Here is a 16,621-nt window from a genome sequence, read left to right on the forward strand (position 1 = left end):
ACTCCTGTGTGTCAATAGTGGAACCATTATCAGAATTAACAGAGCTATTTTATCCTATTTTTAATTTGGGAAGCCAAAAAGATATTCCCGTCATCATAATTAAGAAACCTGTAATGCTTTTGATCTTTGTTTATTCTAAGCGTGGCAGAGAAGACAACAGAGGCTGGGAGACTAAGAGCAACAAATTATACCTTAAGCAAAACGTGTTTTTATTGATGGTGGTTGGCTTGAGATTTAGCTGGAAATTAAATTTTTATATTTTTATTGTTTTCCATGATGGCCCAGGTTCTCAGGTGTGGGTGTAAACTGAATATAGAAGCAGAGGCTGTGCTGTGTAAATAAAGCATGCTGATACAATGGACACCACTGTGATTCTCAGATCAATAATTCCTTCTTCTGTGCTGGTTTAAGTCCCCTTCTATCTGTCCAGAGAGCAGAGCTACCTCTGTCATCACCTGCAATCACATTCCCGCCGTGCTCTCATGCTGGAAAACACTGTCACCATTCTGACTGATTAAGCATGCCTTGTCATTTAAGATATGGGAGTGAAGCCCTTCCCTATGGTGGAAAGCTGAAGTGGCTAACCATAAGTGAGAAAAGATGCATGGTAGAGGCACTTTTGTGAGCACATCCTGAAGTCTGTGTTGTGCTTTCAAAACCAAGGCATTTGATGGACATGCATAAGATTCCAATGGCTTTCCTAGAAACTGTCCTATAGCTGGTTTCAGAGTAACAGCCGTGTTAGTCTGTATTCGCAAAAAGAAAAGGAGGACTTGTGGCACCTTAGAGACTAACCAATTTATTAGAGCATGAGCTTTCGTGAGCTACAGCTCTACTCTGGTAGATGCATCTGGCTCCATGCCCCTCCCCTCTTGTCAAGCTCCGCGTTGCCTACTCTCCCTTCCACTCTACCAATGTTCCCAGCCTTGTCCACATTTTTCTCAGCTTCTGACATCTTCCTGCCTTATTCCCCATTGTCCCCTATGCATAATACAAGCACCCAGAGCTCATTCACAAGGCCCCTACCCAGTCCACATTTAAATCCCTCTTAAAGTCCCTCTTCTGCTGTGCTGCTCACAGTGAGTAGTACTGATTTGTATGTTAATTGCCTGTTGCCCCTCCATGACTTAATCTCTGTGTGCTTATCTGCCTAGCCTTAGGTTATGAGCTCTTTGGAGCAGGGACTGTCCCTGCCTTAAGTGTCTGGAAAGTACCTAGCAGGTGGTGGGTACTGCTGTAAATAAATAATAAAAATAAAATAACAATGAGGAAGTCAGAGCCATGTCTTTTTGAATTTCTAATTCCTTTTGTTAATATAATGCAATATTTAAATGATGTGACTAATTCTAGCGCTCTTATATGAGTCATTGCATATCATTTCTATAATTATATATAAGGGTTATATTAAATCTAAAAAGAACATAGGATAAAAATGCAGCAAAGCAGCAAAGATCACAGTTAAAGCTAAAATTCCATTCTTAACTTAATCCATTGTTCTTTGCAGATAACCTACTAAAGTCACCCTCTCTTTAGAGTGCCTTGAAATAAATCTGAAAAATGGGCTAAGTTAAGAATGGCTTTTGTTGCATTTGGGCTTGTGCCTTTTTCACTACTGGAAGATTTTGCCTGAATGTTTTTTTTTAAATGTTTTCCCCCCTTGCTTATTTCTTTTAACTTTTAGGGTGATCAGGAATACCTGGCTATGTGCGAGGTCTATCTGGAAGTCTCTGCAGATATAGATTGTTAGTGCTCACACCTTGATGGAAGTAGTGGTGGTGAAATCTTTAACAGAAATGGCTTTCTCCAAAATGCTCATTAGGCCTTGAAGTTAAATAAGTGATAATAGAAACAGGCAAAAACCAAAGAGTTGAAAACAGTCTTACTGAAAATCCCTTCCAATCTCAGTGGCTCATCTTTCACCTTACTGTTGTGTCTCCTGGCAATTCTCCACTACAAGACTCTTTCCTTGGGAGCTTCATCCACTGCTTGAAGCTGCTTCTCCATGGTGGAACCCAGAAGGGGCATCTGCTGAAGGATCACCAATCCATTCCTGGGGCAAATGCCTTTTCTTACTTAACTGCCCCCATGGACATTATGAAGAGGATACAAATTGCACCCCAACCCTCCTCCTTCCTGGAGAAATAGTCACACCCTGTATTGTATTTGGTCAAACATCTCTATTTTAATTCCAAGCATCTGTCTGCTTACTGTTTTCCATATCCCTTGTTTGTCTAGCTCGCTTTTAAAGCTAAAAATATGGAGGATAGTTTCAAAGCTACAAATGGCAGTTAAGTGCCTAGCCACTTTGACTTTCAATGGGAGTCAGGTCCTAACTGCCATTTGTGCTTTTGAAAATCTAACCCCTTCTCTCTGGCTTCCCTAGATGGTGAAATCCACATTACAGGCCACTTTCTTTTGCGGTTCCTCTCGTAAACTTCCTCTGAGAATTGCCTTAAATGTCCACTCTGTAGATTTCTGTTGGAGTTGGAGCTTATCTATAAACTTTCCCTCCTGCTCTGGTGCTTGGAATACAGATAGATCATCTTCAGAGTTAATTGTACTCCACGAACACTACCTATACTTCCATTTATTTAGGTGCATTGGACTTTATCCATTCTGCAAGGAAATCTGCCATCTGTGTGTATTTTCTCTCCAACTTGTATCACTTCCTTTTTTATTTAGAGAAGAGGTATTCTACCTAAAAGTGAACCCACGGTGTTTCTGTTGGTGATGGCAAACCAACTACAATCAGTTAGGAACTCTTGTCTGCACTAGGGACTTCTGCTTCTTACTCAAGTCAAGGCAGATGTTTGGCATACGGATATTAATCCAAAGCCATGTAACGTGATTTGTTGTCTTCTCTTTCCTGCTCCAGTCCTAATATATTGGATAATCTTTAGATAGTGGATATTTGATCTGCTTTTTGACTAAGTATATCGATTCCAAATTGTGACTGGCAACTGGAAACAGGCATAACAGACTACTGAAAGCTTTCAGATACCCCAGTGACAATGGATTCTGATTTATAGCAGCTTCATTAATTACTCTTGGTTGATAGTCCTCCTTTTATTTAAGGGACCTACCCTATTTGGTGCCTGATAGCCCACATTATTTTATCAAATCAATGTAGATTTCAAGACAGAAAGGGACTATTATGATCATCTAGCCTGATCTCCTTCATAACACAGGCCAAAGAACTTCATCCAGTGGTTTCTGCATCCAGCCCAATAACCTGTGTTTGAACTAGAGCAGGGATCGGCAACCTTTGGCCCGAGGCCCGCCACGGTAAGCCCCCTGGTGAGCCCAGCCGGTTTGTTTACCTGCCGCGTCCGCAGGTTCGGCTGATCACAGCTCCCACTGGCCGCAGTTCACTACTCCAGGCCGATGAGGGCTGCGGGAAGCGGTGGTCAGCACATCCCTTGAGCCGCACCACTTCCCCCAGCCCCCATTGGCCTGGAACGGCAAACCGCGTCCAGTGGGAGCTGCAATCTGCTGACCCTGCAGACACGGCAGGTAAACAAACCATCTGGGCTCACCAGGGGGCTTACCCTGGTGGGCCGCGGGCCAAAGGTTGCTGATCCCTGAACTTGAGAATACAAAAGCAATATTTCTTCCCAGTTTTAAGCCAGGGATCTTTCACATGATGTGAACATAGTAACTGTTACATTAAAAGGACATTATTGTCAGAAGGTCAGGCTGAAAGAGACAGAGAACCATTTGACCCTTGTTGAGAGACATTAGTGGAGGTGCTGAGTATTGAACTGAGGGGCTCACATGTATGAAGCATATGTTATATCACTGAACGTTATCCCCAACTAATATCTATAAAATGTGCTTTGTCCTGTATTTTAGCACCAGTCATGAAAAGGCTTATAGCTGTGATGGAAATGAATGACACTGTTCTACAAATAAAGGGTTGTGAGGTGCTGTCCCTCAGAAACATGCTCTGCCCTGGTCATGCTGCCTATTCCCCTTCCACAATCATTTACCACTAAAAGCAGGAATAGTCTGAACAGGTGTGTGCGCATAGAGACCATTGCCAGGGTCAGGGCTAGTACATGCCTCTGACCACCCTACGGATCCCATAGGCCTTTCTCTGCAGGGAAGCTTCTCCAAGACTTTGCAGGTGGTCCTATAAAGTAGCTGCCAGATTCTTCCCAGTGATTCTGCCATCCACTTTCCTGGTGTGTGTCTGCAAAGCGCCACCCAGAATCCATTCTGTGCGGATTTTACAGTCGCATGCAGTCCATGTTCTTTTCTATTTCTGCCCTTGGAGATTCACAGCAGATGCTCACTGTGGACAGAAGGACAGAATTTGGTTCTTTAGTCTTGTCTTATACTATGAAAGGTCCCTGGGTCACTAAAGTCTGCTATGTGCTGAATTTCGTTTTCCACCTTTACCATTTCGTTGGCTCTATTTTTCCTCCTATCAAATCTTGCAGCTTTGATTTCACTTCTTGGCTCTTCGGGCTTAACATGAATTTGGAAAGGAACAAAAGTCTTCTGTCAGGCAGTAACTCACTTCACTGTTATTTATAACTCACTTGAGTGTCACTTTCCAAGTTTATAACATTAGCAGAGTCTTTCACATGAATTAGCTGTCTGCTCAGAGATACAGGATTTTTATGGCTTTGTACAGATAGATCTGTATAGTTGACACTCAGAAATGAGGATTCTTTGTTCAAAATCAGGTTCCAGAGATCTTGGCTCATAAAATATGAATTACATAATAGGCATCATAAAAAAGATTCCAGCCACTCCTACTTGTAGAGCTTTTATTTTTTCACATACATCATATTGGATGTCCTTACATTTTCACCTGGAAAGCGAGGCTCGAAGCTGTCTTTTAGAGACATGTTCAGTTTTTTATATTTTGGGATTCAGAATCCAAAGCATCAGAGCACAATCATTGCAATGACATCGTCCATATACCCACTATCAACCCATCCAGTGTGGCATCTCTGCATATTATCAAAAACAGGAGGAATGTATTGTGATACCTTCAGAGCCACCCCACACTGAAGCCTGTCTTGCAGTCTGAGAGACAGGAACAGGGAGCTTTCTGCAGGTGTAGGATTCATAAAAGTGACAGCTTCATTCTCCCTTCCTGCTCCTGCCATCCACATCAGTCTGCTGGCAACGTTCTGCTCTTAGGTGCACTAAATAGATGTCATTCTATGATCTGCTCTACTAATCTACTCTGCACTCCTCTGGTGAGCTGAGTGCTGGAGCTGAGATCCGCTTGCTCTCCATTTCCACTGCCAAAACCCTGGGTCATGCCATGGTTCTGTCTCCCCTGGATTGCTGTAAACACCTCCTCAGCAGCCTCCCTGACTCTCCTCTCTTCAGTCTAGCCAACTACTAAGCAATCTTCCTCTCCCTCTGCTCTGGCTATGTTAGACCTTCATCACCATCTCCTTCCATGTACTCCCTGTCTTCATGTCCAGGCTCTGCCCAGCTCCTTCATTGCCTCTATATGACCTTCCCTCACTCCCCACCTTGACTCTACCCTGCCCACTCTTCTGCTGTTTGCCTGTTCAATGTCACATATTCCATCTTACTTGACAAATTAACCCTGTGAGAGACCTATATAGATTTTTTTCTTGCCATGGAAGAATATTAGAGATAAAATGGGTGAGGTAATATCTTTTATTGGACCAACGTCTGGTGGTGAAAGACAAGCTTTCGAGCTTACGCAGAGCTTGGAAGAAGAGCTTTGTGTAAGCTTGAAAGCTTGTCTCCAATAAAAGCTTGTCTCCAGAGGCACTCTGTACCTCAAAGCAGCACTCTAGAATCCCCATATTCACCACTGTCATATAATTATATGTTTTGTACAAAGTTTGCCTTGTGAGGTATCATTTTAACAGCCTTGATCTGTTGAACACCAATGACCTGTGAGATTGTATGTGCTGTCATTGTACAGGAAGTTATGAAGTTTTGTTGTGTGTGTGTTACTGAAATGTATTGTGAGGTTGAGAACACCCACAACCAGCCTTTCTGGTACAACGGTGGAATAGCCAGGTGCACTGATGGCCCACTGAAGGGAATCCACTCTCCCAACCACCATCTCAGAGAGAGCGCATATACAATGGAGACTAGCATGTCATAGTAAAAGATCTTTCCAGCAAGCTGTAAGAAACTATGAAGAGGTGAAATGACATCATGACTTGGCCTCACTTCCCCTCCTACCCCCAAATCAACACCTGGAAACACGTCTAGAGAACAAAGACTTTGAACTGTGGGAGGGTGGTCCCAGGCTGGAAGGCAGGTCCAGCCTCTGTACTGAAGATCTGTGAACTGTTTGTATCATCTCTCAGGGTGAGACATTGCTTGATTCAAATCCTATTTAGTTTATAGAACTCAAATTGTGAATTTAATTGTATTTCTTAGGTAACCAACTTTAATCTCTACACATTACTTTTAATCACTTAAAATCTATCTTTTTTATATTTTACCTAAAACAGTGTATTTTGGTAGGGGTGCTTGGAAAATCTCAGCTCAGTTTACAAAGGCGAGTATGTCTCCTCTCTACATCAAGGCAGTGGCGGACTGGGTAATGAACTTACACTGATCAGGCTTCTGACCAGGGCAAAACAGTACAGTTCTGGGTGCAAGGCTGGGGAGCTGGGGATGTCCCTGCTTGTGGATGTCTGTGTAAGTGCAGGACCTGTCAGATGTTTGTGGCTTGGCAACAGCATCACAGAGTGAGAGGGAAACCCAGGTTGGTGGGACAGAGGGTTCAGTAGTCCCACAATCCAGGTTGCACCCCGGGAACCCCATCACAAAGAGATATTACCTCTCACACTGTATCCCTCTAATATCCTGAGATCAACATGCCAACATCAACACTGCATTCAACACTGTGCATAGACAGCCACAGGATGGAGAGATACTTTCTCCACAGTAGAACAGAATCTCCACTATCCTAAATATGGAATTTGTAAGAGAAATCAGATGTGACATATTATTGGATTTCTGATTCCTCTCTGTAACTATTATTCATAAGTGCATTTAGGTAGTTTCCCTAAAGCAGGTGCACAAGAATGTATTCGCATCTACAGGAAACTGGGCAGTACTTTGATTAACTCTATTATACATTTTCAAATGACTATGTTTTAGCAGCCTGACAATCAATGCAATGAACTATGACTGGCAATATTCTTAATAACTAACAAAAATTAAACCTCCTTCTGATCCAGTAAAATTATATGCCATTCTACCAACACATGCAAGCAAAACAGGCTTCATATGGAACCTCAAGTACTATAGTCATTAATAGTGGAGATCCATTCTCACTTTAAACTGTAGATATTCATTGTGCTGTCTATAGCTTAAAATGAGGTCAAGTCAGCCTTAGTCCTTCTAGCTGTCAGTAGAGGCTCTCTCTTTAAAACCCTTTCTAATTTTCTACCGAGCTCCTTCTCTGATTTCCACCATGACCATCTCTCTAGGGCTTGGTAATTGTTCGAAAATCTGCCAATAAGCCACCACATTCCAGAGACTCCAATTAACTGAGAAGTGTGAGTGAATCATAGGCCACGGGAATCAGGAATGGCACCAAAGGGACTGTAAACAGAGATAGTTATTATTTAAAGTTAATTGAGTGGAATGGACAAAGGAATAATCAGAATAAAAATGGAACACCCTCAGGATCTCCTGTGCTCTGCCTTTCACCCTGCGACTTCAGTCCCAGGTTTGTAAAATGGTCACAGATTACCTGGGGTGAACAAATCTGTGTTTCTGCTTTTTTCAAAGAAGAGTCTAAAAAAGGTTTCTGGGCTTGTGTTCTCATTTTGAATTTAAAACTGTGTCTTTTAAATCCCCATCCAAAACAACATGTAAGGACTTGGAGCCAGAAATCCTTGGTTCTGTGCCCTTGGTTTGCTTTGTGACCATGGGATAAGACGCCAAAATTTTCAAAAGTGGGTTTCAAAAGTTAATCACCTAAGTATATATTTAGGAAACCACAAATCCCATTGATTTCAGTGAGAACTGAGGCTCAGCATCTCTGAAAATGGGGCATCTTTCACATAGGTACCTAAATACGGATTTAGATGTCTAACTTAACAGCACGATTTGATTATCGTTACCTTTGTCCCTGTTCTTCATTTCCTCCTACTGCTTTTTATGCTCACTTGTTTGTATCTAGTTGCAAGTGTGATTCTGCAGAGGCTAATGCTATTGGACCCATTTACTGTCTTGGTACTATTGGGCAATAACACAGTAAAAATAATAATAGTAGATTAATCCGGCCAATTGTTATAATGAAGAAACAGAGAACACAGAACAAAGGAAGCAAAGTTAGCCAACCTCTCCTAATTACTGCTCGATATTGGTGTAGAGGTTAGAGCTGGGAACTGTGGTTCTGTACCTAACTCTGCTACTGGCTTGGTGTGACGTTGAACAAGCCACTTCTGTGCTGTATTTTCCCGGCCTGTAAATGGTGTAACAGTACTCACCCACCTTTTTCAAAGCTTTGAGATCCACAGAAGAAAAGTGCCATGCCAAGGGCCTGTTCCAAAGCCCATGGAAGTCAACAGGAAGACTCCCCTTGATTTCAAGGGGCTTAGGATCAAACCCTAAGTGTGGAGTATTACGATGATCCAAATACTGTTTTGGAGTAATCTTTTGTTGGCTTCTAGTGCATACAATATGTGGCTTTTTTTCTTTGAAGGTAACAGCAGAGTTAGATGCCTGGAATGAAGATTTGCTGAGACAAATGAATGATTTCAATACCGAGGACCTCACTCTGGCTGAGCAGCGCTTGCAGCGCCACACCGAACGGAAACTGGCCATGAACAACATGACCTTTGAGGTTATCCAGCAAGGGCAAGATTTGCACCAGTACATCATGGAAGTCCAGGCTTCAGGTGAGCAGGACACTTTGCTTAATGGGCATCCATTTACAAAAATACAAAAGAAAACACACAATCTGTGAACAGAGTCCTAGCCAGGTAACTGGCTGGTAACTGGATATTCTTCCTTCAAAGAAGTATTGGAATGTACATTGTTTTCAGTATGAACAGGGCATAAGATGTTGGAATTTTACTTGCAGTGTCCACTTGGAAGTTAAGATAAGCACTTGGTTGTAAAAACCTCCCTGGCATGTGCTCCTAAACAGCAGTCTTGAAGCATATTGGTAGAGAAGTTGCTTTGTATCTTATATCCTGCTTCTCAGCAAAAGGTTCAGGTTTCCAGTGAGTACTGTAAAATCCTGATTTTTGCATTCTCACCCGGGGAAAATAATCATTCAGATTAATCTCTGCATACTGTCCCAGAGGCTATAATTACTTGTGAGATGCTTAAATCTTCTCACATGCCTTGAAAGGCACACAGAGCAATTCCCCCACCCCCTTTAATTAAGATAAGAAGGACTGCTCAGGATACAAACAAAACTGATTTTCTTGGTCTCCTCCCATTCTCTTGCAAACATTTCACCCCAAGATACATTCTGGCAATAGTCAGCATAATTCAGCAAGCTCAGGTTAACAGAAGCTCAGTAGCAACTAAGAGAGAATGTTGCAGGGTAGGAAACCAGGTACATTGGGTGAACCATATGTGGAAGCTTGCACAGCGTCTACTCACATGAGCTATTACCAGCAGGATAGTGAGTTTGTGTGTGTGGTTTTTGGGAGGGGGGTGAGGGGGTGAGAGAACCTGGATTTGTGCAGGAAATGGCCCAACTTTATTATCATGCACATTGTGTAAAGAGTTGTCACTTTGGATGGGCTATCACCAGCAGGAGAGTGAATTTGTGTGGGGGGGTGGAGGGTGAGAAAACCTGGATTTGTGCTGGAAATGGCCCACCTGATGATCACTTTAGATAAGCTATTACCAGCTGGACAATGGGGTGGGAGGAGGTATTTTTTCATATTCTCTGTGTATATATAAAGTCTGCTGCAGTTTCCACGGCATGCATCTGATGAAGTGAGCTGTAGCTCACGAAAGCTCATGCTCAAATAAATTGGTTAGTCTCTAAGGTGCCACAAGTACTCCTTTTCTTTTTGCGAATACAGACTAACACGGCTGTTACTCTGAAACCTAAGGTTATTCAGTGATTTAGTTAAGACCTGATTATGTTGCTACCACTAATAGAATTTGGGCAGTAGTTGTGCTAGTTAGCATAACTACTTATTTAAAAATTGGAAGTCAAGTCAGAAATTTGACTTCTGGCATCCATGCAAACAGAGTGGCCTTTTCTTAAAATTATCAATGGACTATGTGGGTGGATTTTTTTCAGATTTCATCTTATTTTGGCAAATTAGGCTTTTTATAATATCCTAATTGGTTAAAACATAGGCAAAATGTGATGCATAATATAGGCCTGATCCAAAGCCTGTTGAAGTCAATGGTAGTCTTTTCATTGACTTCACTGTACTTTGAATCACGCCTTATATAAATGTGTATAATTTAAAAGGTCTGTAGTTATCCAAGTGATAGAAGAAAAGATACATAGGTAGGCAGATTGTACAATGCACCAAATTATGCTCTCAGTTACACCAGCATAAATTCAGAGTAAATCTGGTCACTTCCGTGCTGTTTCTCTAGATTTATGCCAGTATAACTGAGAGCTGTGGTGTATTTATGTTGTTGTACTTGTGGCTACTCTTTTTAATAAACCTGTTTAAGAGCATGCTCCACTCAATACCAGTCTGTTGAAATCCCCTTCAGTAATGAGATGATTGAAGAAAACAGAAACTGCGTTCAGTTTATTGAAAAAACAGTTGTGCTTACATATCACAAACCTCCAGGTGAGGACGTTTATGTGTGAAATTATTCCAAAAACACAACGTAAAAATGCTTTCTATTTTACAAATCCACCTTTGAGAAGAACGAGCTCTCTTGTTGCATATGCTGGCAATGTGGCATAAATCTGTGTGACATGTGGCAAGCAAGAAAGGGCAAATCATTCATCACTGGGAGAGCAGTCTGCCCTTGAATAACATCCTAGGCAGTTTACTGGTTGCTGATGATGAGTTAGCACAGTCAAAACTACAGCAGTCGAGTGTGCATGATGGAAAACTGTGAGTTTAATATCAAATAGGCAGGGTGAAGTCAAGCATACAAAACACCAGCAATGTCCTAAGGACACAGTACCATATGCAGACTAATTATAACAAATATGCACGATGCCTGGCAGTTAGAAGGAACTTCACTCCCAAGAATGGGAGCATAAATTAAATTTCCAGACCCTAAATGTGAAGCCTGGGGCCATTCCACCTTATTTGGTAATGAAGAAGCTGTTTTGTTTTGGCTGGGAAAGAGAATCAGCCAATCAGTTTTACTCCGATGTGGCTTTCATGATAAAACCAGAGACTGGAAGAGACAAGGTGGGGCTGACACTGGGTTGCTTTGGTTTCTAATCCTGCCCTCGGAGGATATCACTGTGACAGAGGGTGACAGTCATGGAACTCTGGGACATAAAAACGGTGCTTCACATGAAATGCCTCTAAACATAATTTCCCTGCTCCCTGTACAACAGCTGTCCGCTGCAGGGAGTGGGGGGGGGGGGGGGGAGAACAGCGCAGTGGTTTCTCACACTTACTTGAATCTGATTATTATAATTATTAGGATCCTGCTTCTGTTGAAGCCAATAACAAAATTCTAAATAACTTCAATGGGAGAAGGATCAGGTCCTGACTGATTTATGATTACATGGATTACAGTAGTGTGGAATGTCAAATAAAGACTCTGGCCAAAGTCTGTCAGTTGCACTGGTGAGGTTGCATGTCAAAGAGGACAATATACTGCTCTGCATTGTTTTTCTTGGGACTGTTACACAGTGAGCCAGATCCTTTGTTCCAGTAGAGCATATTCAGTGCCGGACTTTGAAGGATTGGGGAAGGGGGCACTAAGCCACCTTTTCAGGCTTCCAGTTCTAGAGTTGGTTTGGGAATGATTTGACACATGGCATAATTGAGAACAGCCTAAAGGATAGTAAATTACAAGAGTGTTAATGGTCCCCTTAGGACCCAGAAGGACTTTAGGCACACTCCACATTGTGGGCTCCCAGCCCATCCACCATCTTAAATTGAGGACAGGAATTGATCTTTCTTTCTTTCTTTCTTTCTTTCTTTCTTTCTTTCTTTCTTTCTTTCTTTCTTTCTTTCTTTCTTTCTTTCTATAATCAAAGAAAGAATGTGTTTATATGATATTGATTAATGAAATAACATAAGGCTGAGGGAGTATTTTAGTCTTTGATTTGTTAAAATTCATAAAGTATTTTTTAAAATTCCCAGTTCCACATCACCAAAACTGTAGTCAAATCATCTCCGTATGGACAGTTTCAGATGAGCAAAACAAGGAGCAATTAACATAGAAATGTCATTTTATTGGTACACACAGTGATAGGACAATACAGTCATAGCATTCAACAAACATGTGCATCAGGGTAAACCATATGTTGTTTGTGAGAGGGTTTACCAAGAATCAAGAGAGGTTCAAATCAATGTGACAGGTGTTAGAATTGTACTGCAAAAGGAATTGCAAATAAATGAAATTCTCTCTCTCTCTCTCTCTCTCTCTCATTTTGTTGTAGGCATTGAACTAATCTGCGAAAAGGACATTGATCTTGCGACACAAGTGCAAGAGCTGCTGGAGTTCCTTCATGAGAAACAGCATGAGCTAGAGCTTAACGCCGATCAGACTCACAAACGGCTAGAGCAGTGCCTACAGCTCCGGCACCTACAGGCTGAGGTCAAGCAGGTCAGGCTTTCTTCCACAGCCATTAAACCATTTTGTGATAGCTTAAACGTGTCTTGAAAGCAATTACAGTATGTGCAGGCTGTTAAAACCATTTCTGCCAAATTGCCTCCCTTTAGGCGTATGGAGTGTTAATCCTTTTCTTTAGCAGTACTTGATCTATTCACGGGTTCCAAAATGACCCTTTACAAGTAACTGAGGAGTCTGTTCCATGTTCTGTGCATGTGCAAGACCCCATGAATATTTATGGGAGTTATGTTCACCATCCTTGCAAAACTGACCCCATAGCTTTTAAATTGGAGTGTGCTTCAGAACAGAATGTCCTCTGGGAATATGAGGATGTGGGGTACAAACTGAAAGCATTGGTCTCATTATGGATATCTCAATGCCCAGGTCTAAAGCTGACTCCACTCTAGTTTGGCCTCCTTACTTAATTTTTTGCATGATTACTGATCTGTGGGGAGCTCGACCAAGGTTATCATCTTTGGTTAAGATGTAGAACCCTGACTGTTTGTAGTCTTTAACCTAGGATCTCACAATTTTAGGGTGTTAGTCTGCTAGTCCCAATTACATTAAAGCTCAGTTAGTTGTGCTTTGCCTACCTAAATTTCCCAGTAGCTTCATTTGGACGTGTAATATTTCTTCACTTGCTGTCCTGTGCAGTTTCATGGTGCCTCAGAGCTGCAATTTTTCACTCCAGAGGTGGCTGCATTACAGTGAAATGACTATATGTCCTAATTTAATGGGACAATCTGGGTTTTTCATAGGATGCCCCGGGTATGTCTTTCTGATCACTTGAAATATCCCAGTTTTTCATTTCATCAGTGAAAATGTTTGCTGTTTTTGTTTTTTTTTAAATAATTACGAATGTTTGTTCATAACATTACTTTAGGGAGTAAAAGATGCTCTATGTTTACCAGGAAAAAAAGAGTTCAGTGGAACAAGGGTTCAGTGTTTGGAGTGCAGAGAAAAGTCAAATGAATATAGACTCTATCAAAGCTGTTCTTTTGCAACAAGTGAATGTTTGCACTTGTTCAATGTTTCATGAGAAACTGGTTCAGAACATTACATTACCGGCAAAAATCCTTCACTCTGAGAAATATGTACTTGGGGCTGCTGAGTCAGAAGCTGGCATTTGCGACATTAGTGCATGTTAAAAAAAAAAAGTGCACTTTTGTATGAGTTGTTTGCACCTTCAAAAATGTCAACAGAAAAGTCTCCTAGTTTTTAATTTTGAAAATATAGTCACCTGGCATTTCGGTGGCGGTATAAAGTGTGTGGAATTTATAAAGTGCTTTGGAACCCTTCTGAATGGAAGGCTCTATATTTTAATAATATCTTTGTTTATAAAGTGTCTTTCTTTCTATAATTATTTCAAATATTTCACACACTATATTTACAACAAGCATTTCACTTACTGCAATGTAGCCAATTCTGAAATGAAACCCGGTGGCTATTTAATAGCGCACAGCAGCACTGGTTTAGAACATAGAGTACCAGACCCAACAGAAATTCTAGAAATATATGTTGTTATTATTGGGCCCAGTCCAAATCCCAGTAAAGTAAATGTGAGTCTTTCTCTTAACTTTAGAAAGGGGTTGGATCAGGCCCATTATTATAGCATTGTTTTTTGAGAAATACAGTGATGGCTGCACTCTGGATAACTAAAGCTGTGGGTCTCAGAAGCAAGGATTGGTTAATTTCATTCACAGGCTTGTGTCTTAGAATATTCTACAAAGCAGACATTTAAAAATGTAAGTGATAAGACTGAACTGTCTAACTCCTGCAAGAGGAACACAAATAGCTGCTTTGAATTAGTGTTTCCTTAACAGTATTTGAACCGTCAAAGCCTTCATTACTCTATAACCTTCAGCAACCCTATGGCTAAGAATCATTGTATTTGTTCAGCTGAATACTAAAAAACCTATTCCTTATTAACCTGTCAATTATTGTAGCTAGTTTCCCCTGAAAAGAGCCAAATTGAAATATATCTGTGCCCTATCATAAGGTGGCTGTATTTGGTTTCCTGGGGATGAGTCATATTCATAACCACTTAGTGAAATTGGAAAATATATTGATTTTGGCGTGTTGTTCATCGCTGGTCTGGTCCAAATTTCCTTCACTTTTTAGAGCACTTAAGACAATGAATGGTCTCCATCTCATTACCAAATTGCACTTGCTCTTGAGAGTCAATTGAGATTTGGTTGCCACAGACACCTACTGTAGCTCTGGTAAAATTGTGCTGAAACAGCAAACTAGGCTGAGTTCTGAAACATGTACATATGTTTGCATTTTAACATAATGGCTCATGTAAATCCAAAGTCCGTTTCCTGTCTGTATCTATTTAAGTCTCATTTAGGAAAGGTTTCTGCATTAAATCACATGCTTCATAGGTTTGAATGCTAAGAGGATACATGTTTGGAGCCATTTAAGTGGACCATCTCAAAGTGTGATGCTCTGTGACCTGAGACAGAGTGGAAATAATACAGATCACTGGTTCACAAAATCTTTCATATTAAGGAAGAGAGCTTCTCAAGGACATGTCCCCTCTCCCCCCACAACTCACCCTCCCAGCCTCTCCTTCCCTGTTGTAACTATAGAACTTGGAAGGCTTATGCAGCAATAATAGCAGGATAGTATTAAGGAGATGAGATTAAAAGAAATTCCCTTTAATGCAATGCTGGCAGCTGTTTGGCTTTCCATTCCTGTTCCCCTTTTTTATATTTGTGCATTTATTTCCTTTCACTAGGTATAAGACTTTACTTTTCTTAGTACCCAATGTACCCAATCTCCCCTCACTGCCCCAGTGTTCTCGACTCTCCAGCTCATGTTGCTGGTTAGTTCTTCCCTCCTGTGTGCCTTCTAACCCACCAGCTTTGGTGTCCACTTCAAAGATTTGATGACAATTGAGTGTAACCCAAAGGACTACATGAAGCAACCAGTCTTGACTTTTTTCAGTTTAATAGAATTAAAAGGCCTTTGGAAACCTGAAAAGAGACTTGAGCTGGGCTATAACTATCAGGAGGTGTCCTTGCTTGGAGACTGGCAGATGCTTCCCTGATATACTAAAAGAAACTCCTCAGATCACCTGCAAGGGAATCACCTGCAAAATAAAGATTCTTGTACATTAATTTCTTTACTCATTGGTGGAGTTTCAAGTTGGAAGTCTGAGGAGAATTTGGCCTTCATGTTTAATTACAGTAGGACACAGAAACAGTGAAACTCTGCTTATAGCCAATTGGAACAGAAGTCGATGATTGTTTCAGTGCATTGTAATTACAATCCTGGTGAAACTTCTGCTTACAGTGAAATCATTCTGCAGGGGAGAGATGGCTTTGCTCTAAGAGGGTTCCACTGTTATTGCTTTTCAGTCATAAGGAAAATGATTGGGCCTCTTTGGAGAGACTTGGGGTGGGTGCAGTTATTTAATTCCAGAAATATTTAATTTCCACTTCAACAAAATTGATAAAATCTGTAATTTGTAGGAAATGTCTGTTTAAAGGCCATTGCTTAGTGTTAGCCTGCACATTCCCAGATAATAACGAGTCTATAAATATAGGAGAGTGATCGGAGAATTGTCTTGGGGCTATATTAGAAGCATCTATACAAAATTTTAATTAAAAGAATATTAAGCACCATGTAAATCTGAGTCAATTTGTGAACAGGTCTTGTAAACCAGATAAAAAATATGTAAATGTTCACCTCCAAACATTTCCCAGTCCTAATTACAACTCATATACACAGAGAAAAAGGCTCTTTGTGATTGGTTTTTGCCCTGGCTGTGGTGGGTACTCAAGGAAGCTTTTGATATGCAAATGAAAGTTCTGCTTCCTAGAGGTACACAAAAAATAAATATTAGTGCTGGAAAAATTACTTGTACAAAAAGTTTAGACAGTCTAAGCTGAGAACAGTACATTTC

The 16,621-nt window shown here is 41.0% G+C and overlaps 1 protein-coding gene across 1 annotated transcript in view; it reads left to right on the forward strand.

Moving 5' to 3' along the window:
- KALRN (kalirin RhoGEF kinase) overlaps positions 1 to 16,621 on the forward strand; it is a 765,876-nt gene that overhangs the window by 492,798 nt on the left and 256,457 nt on the right. Inside the window, exons 14-15 of the mRNA XM_084643219.1 lie at positions 8,675 to 8,870; positions 12,539 to 12,705. Coding sequence (XP_084499345.1) covers positions 8,675 to 8,870; positions 12,539 to 12,705 — 363 coding nt within the window. The remainder of the gene's footprint in view (positions 1 to 8,674; positions 8,871 to 12,538; positions 12,706 to 16,621) is intronic.

The sequence above is a fragment of the Lepidochelys olivacea genome, assembly GCF_965140295.1.
Source record: "Lepidochelys olivacea isolate rLepOli2 genome assembly, chromosome: 11".
Lineage (NCBI taxonomy): Eukaryota > Metazoa > Chordata > Testudines > Cheloniidae > Lepidochelys > Lepidochelys olivacea.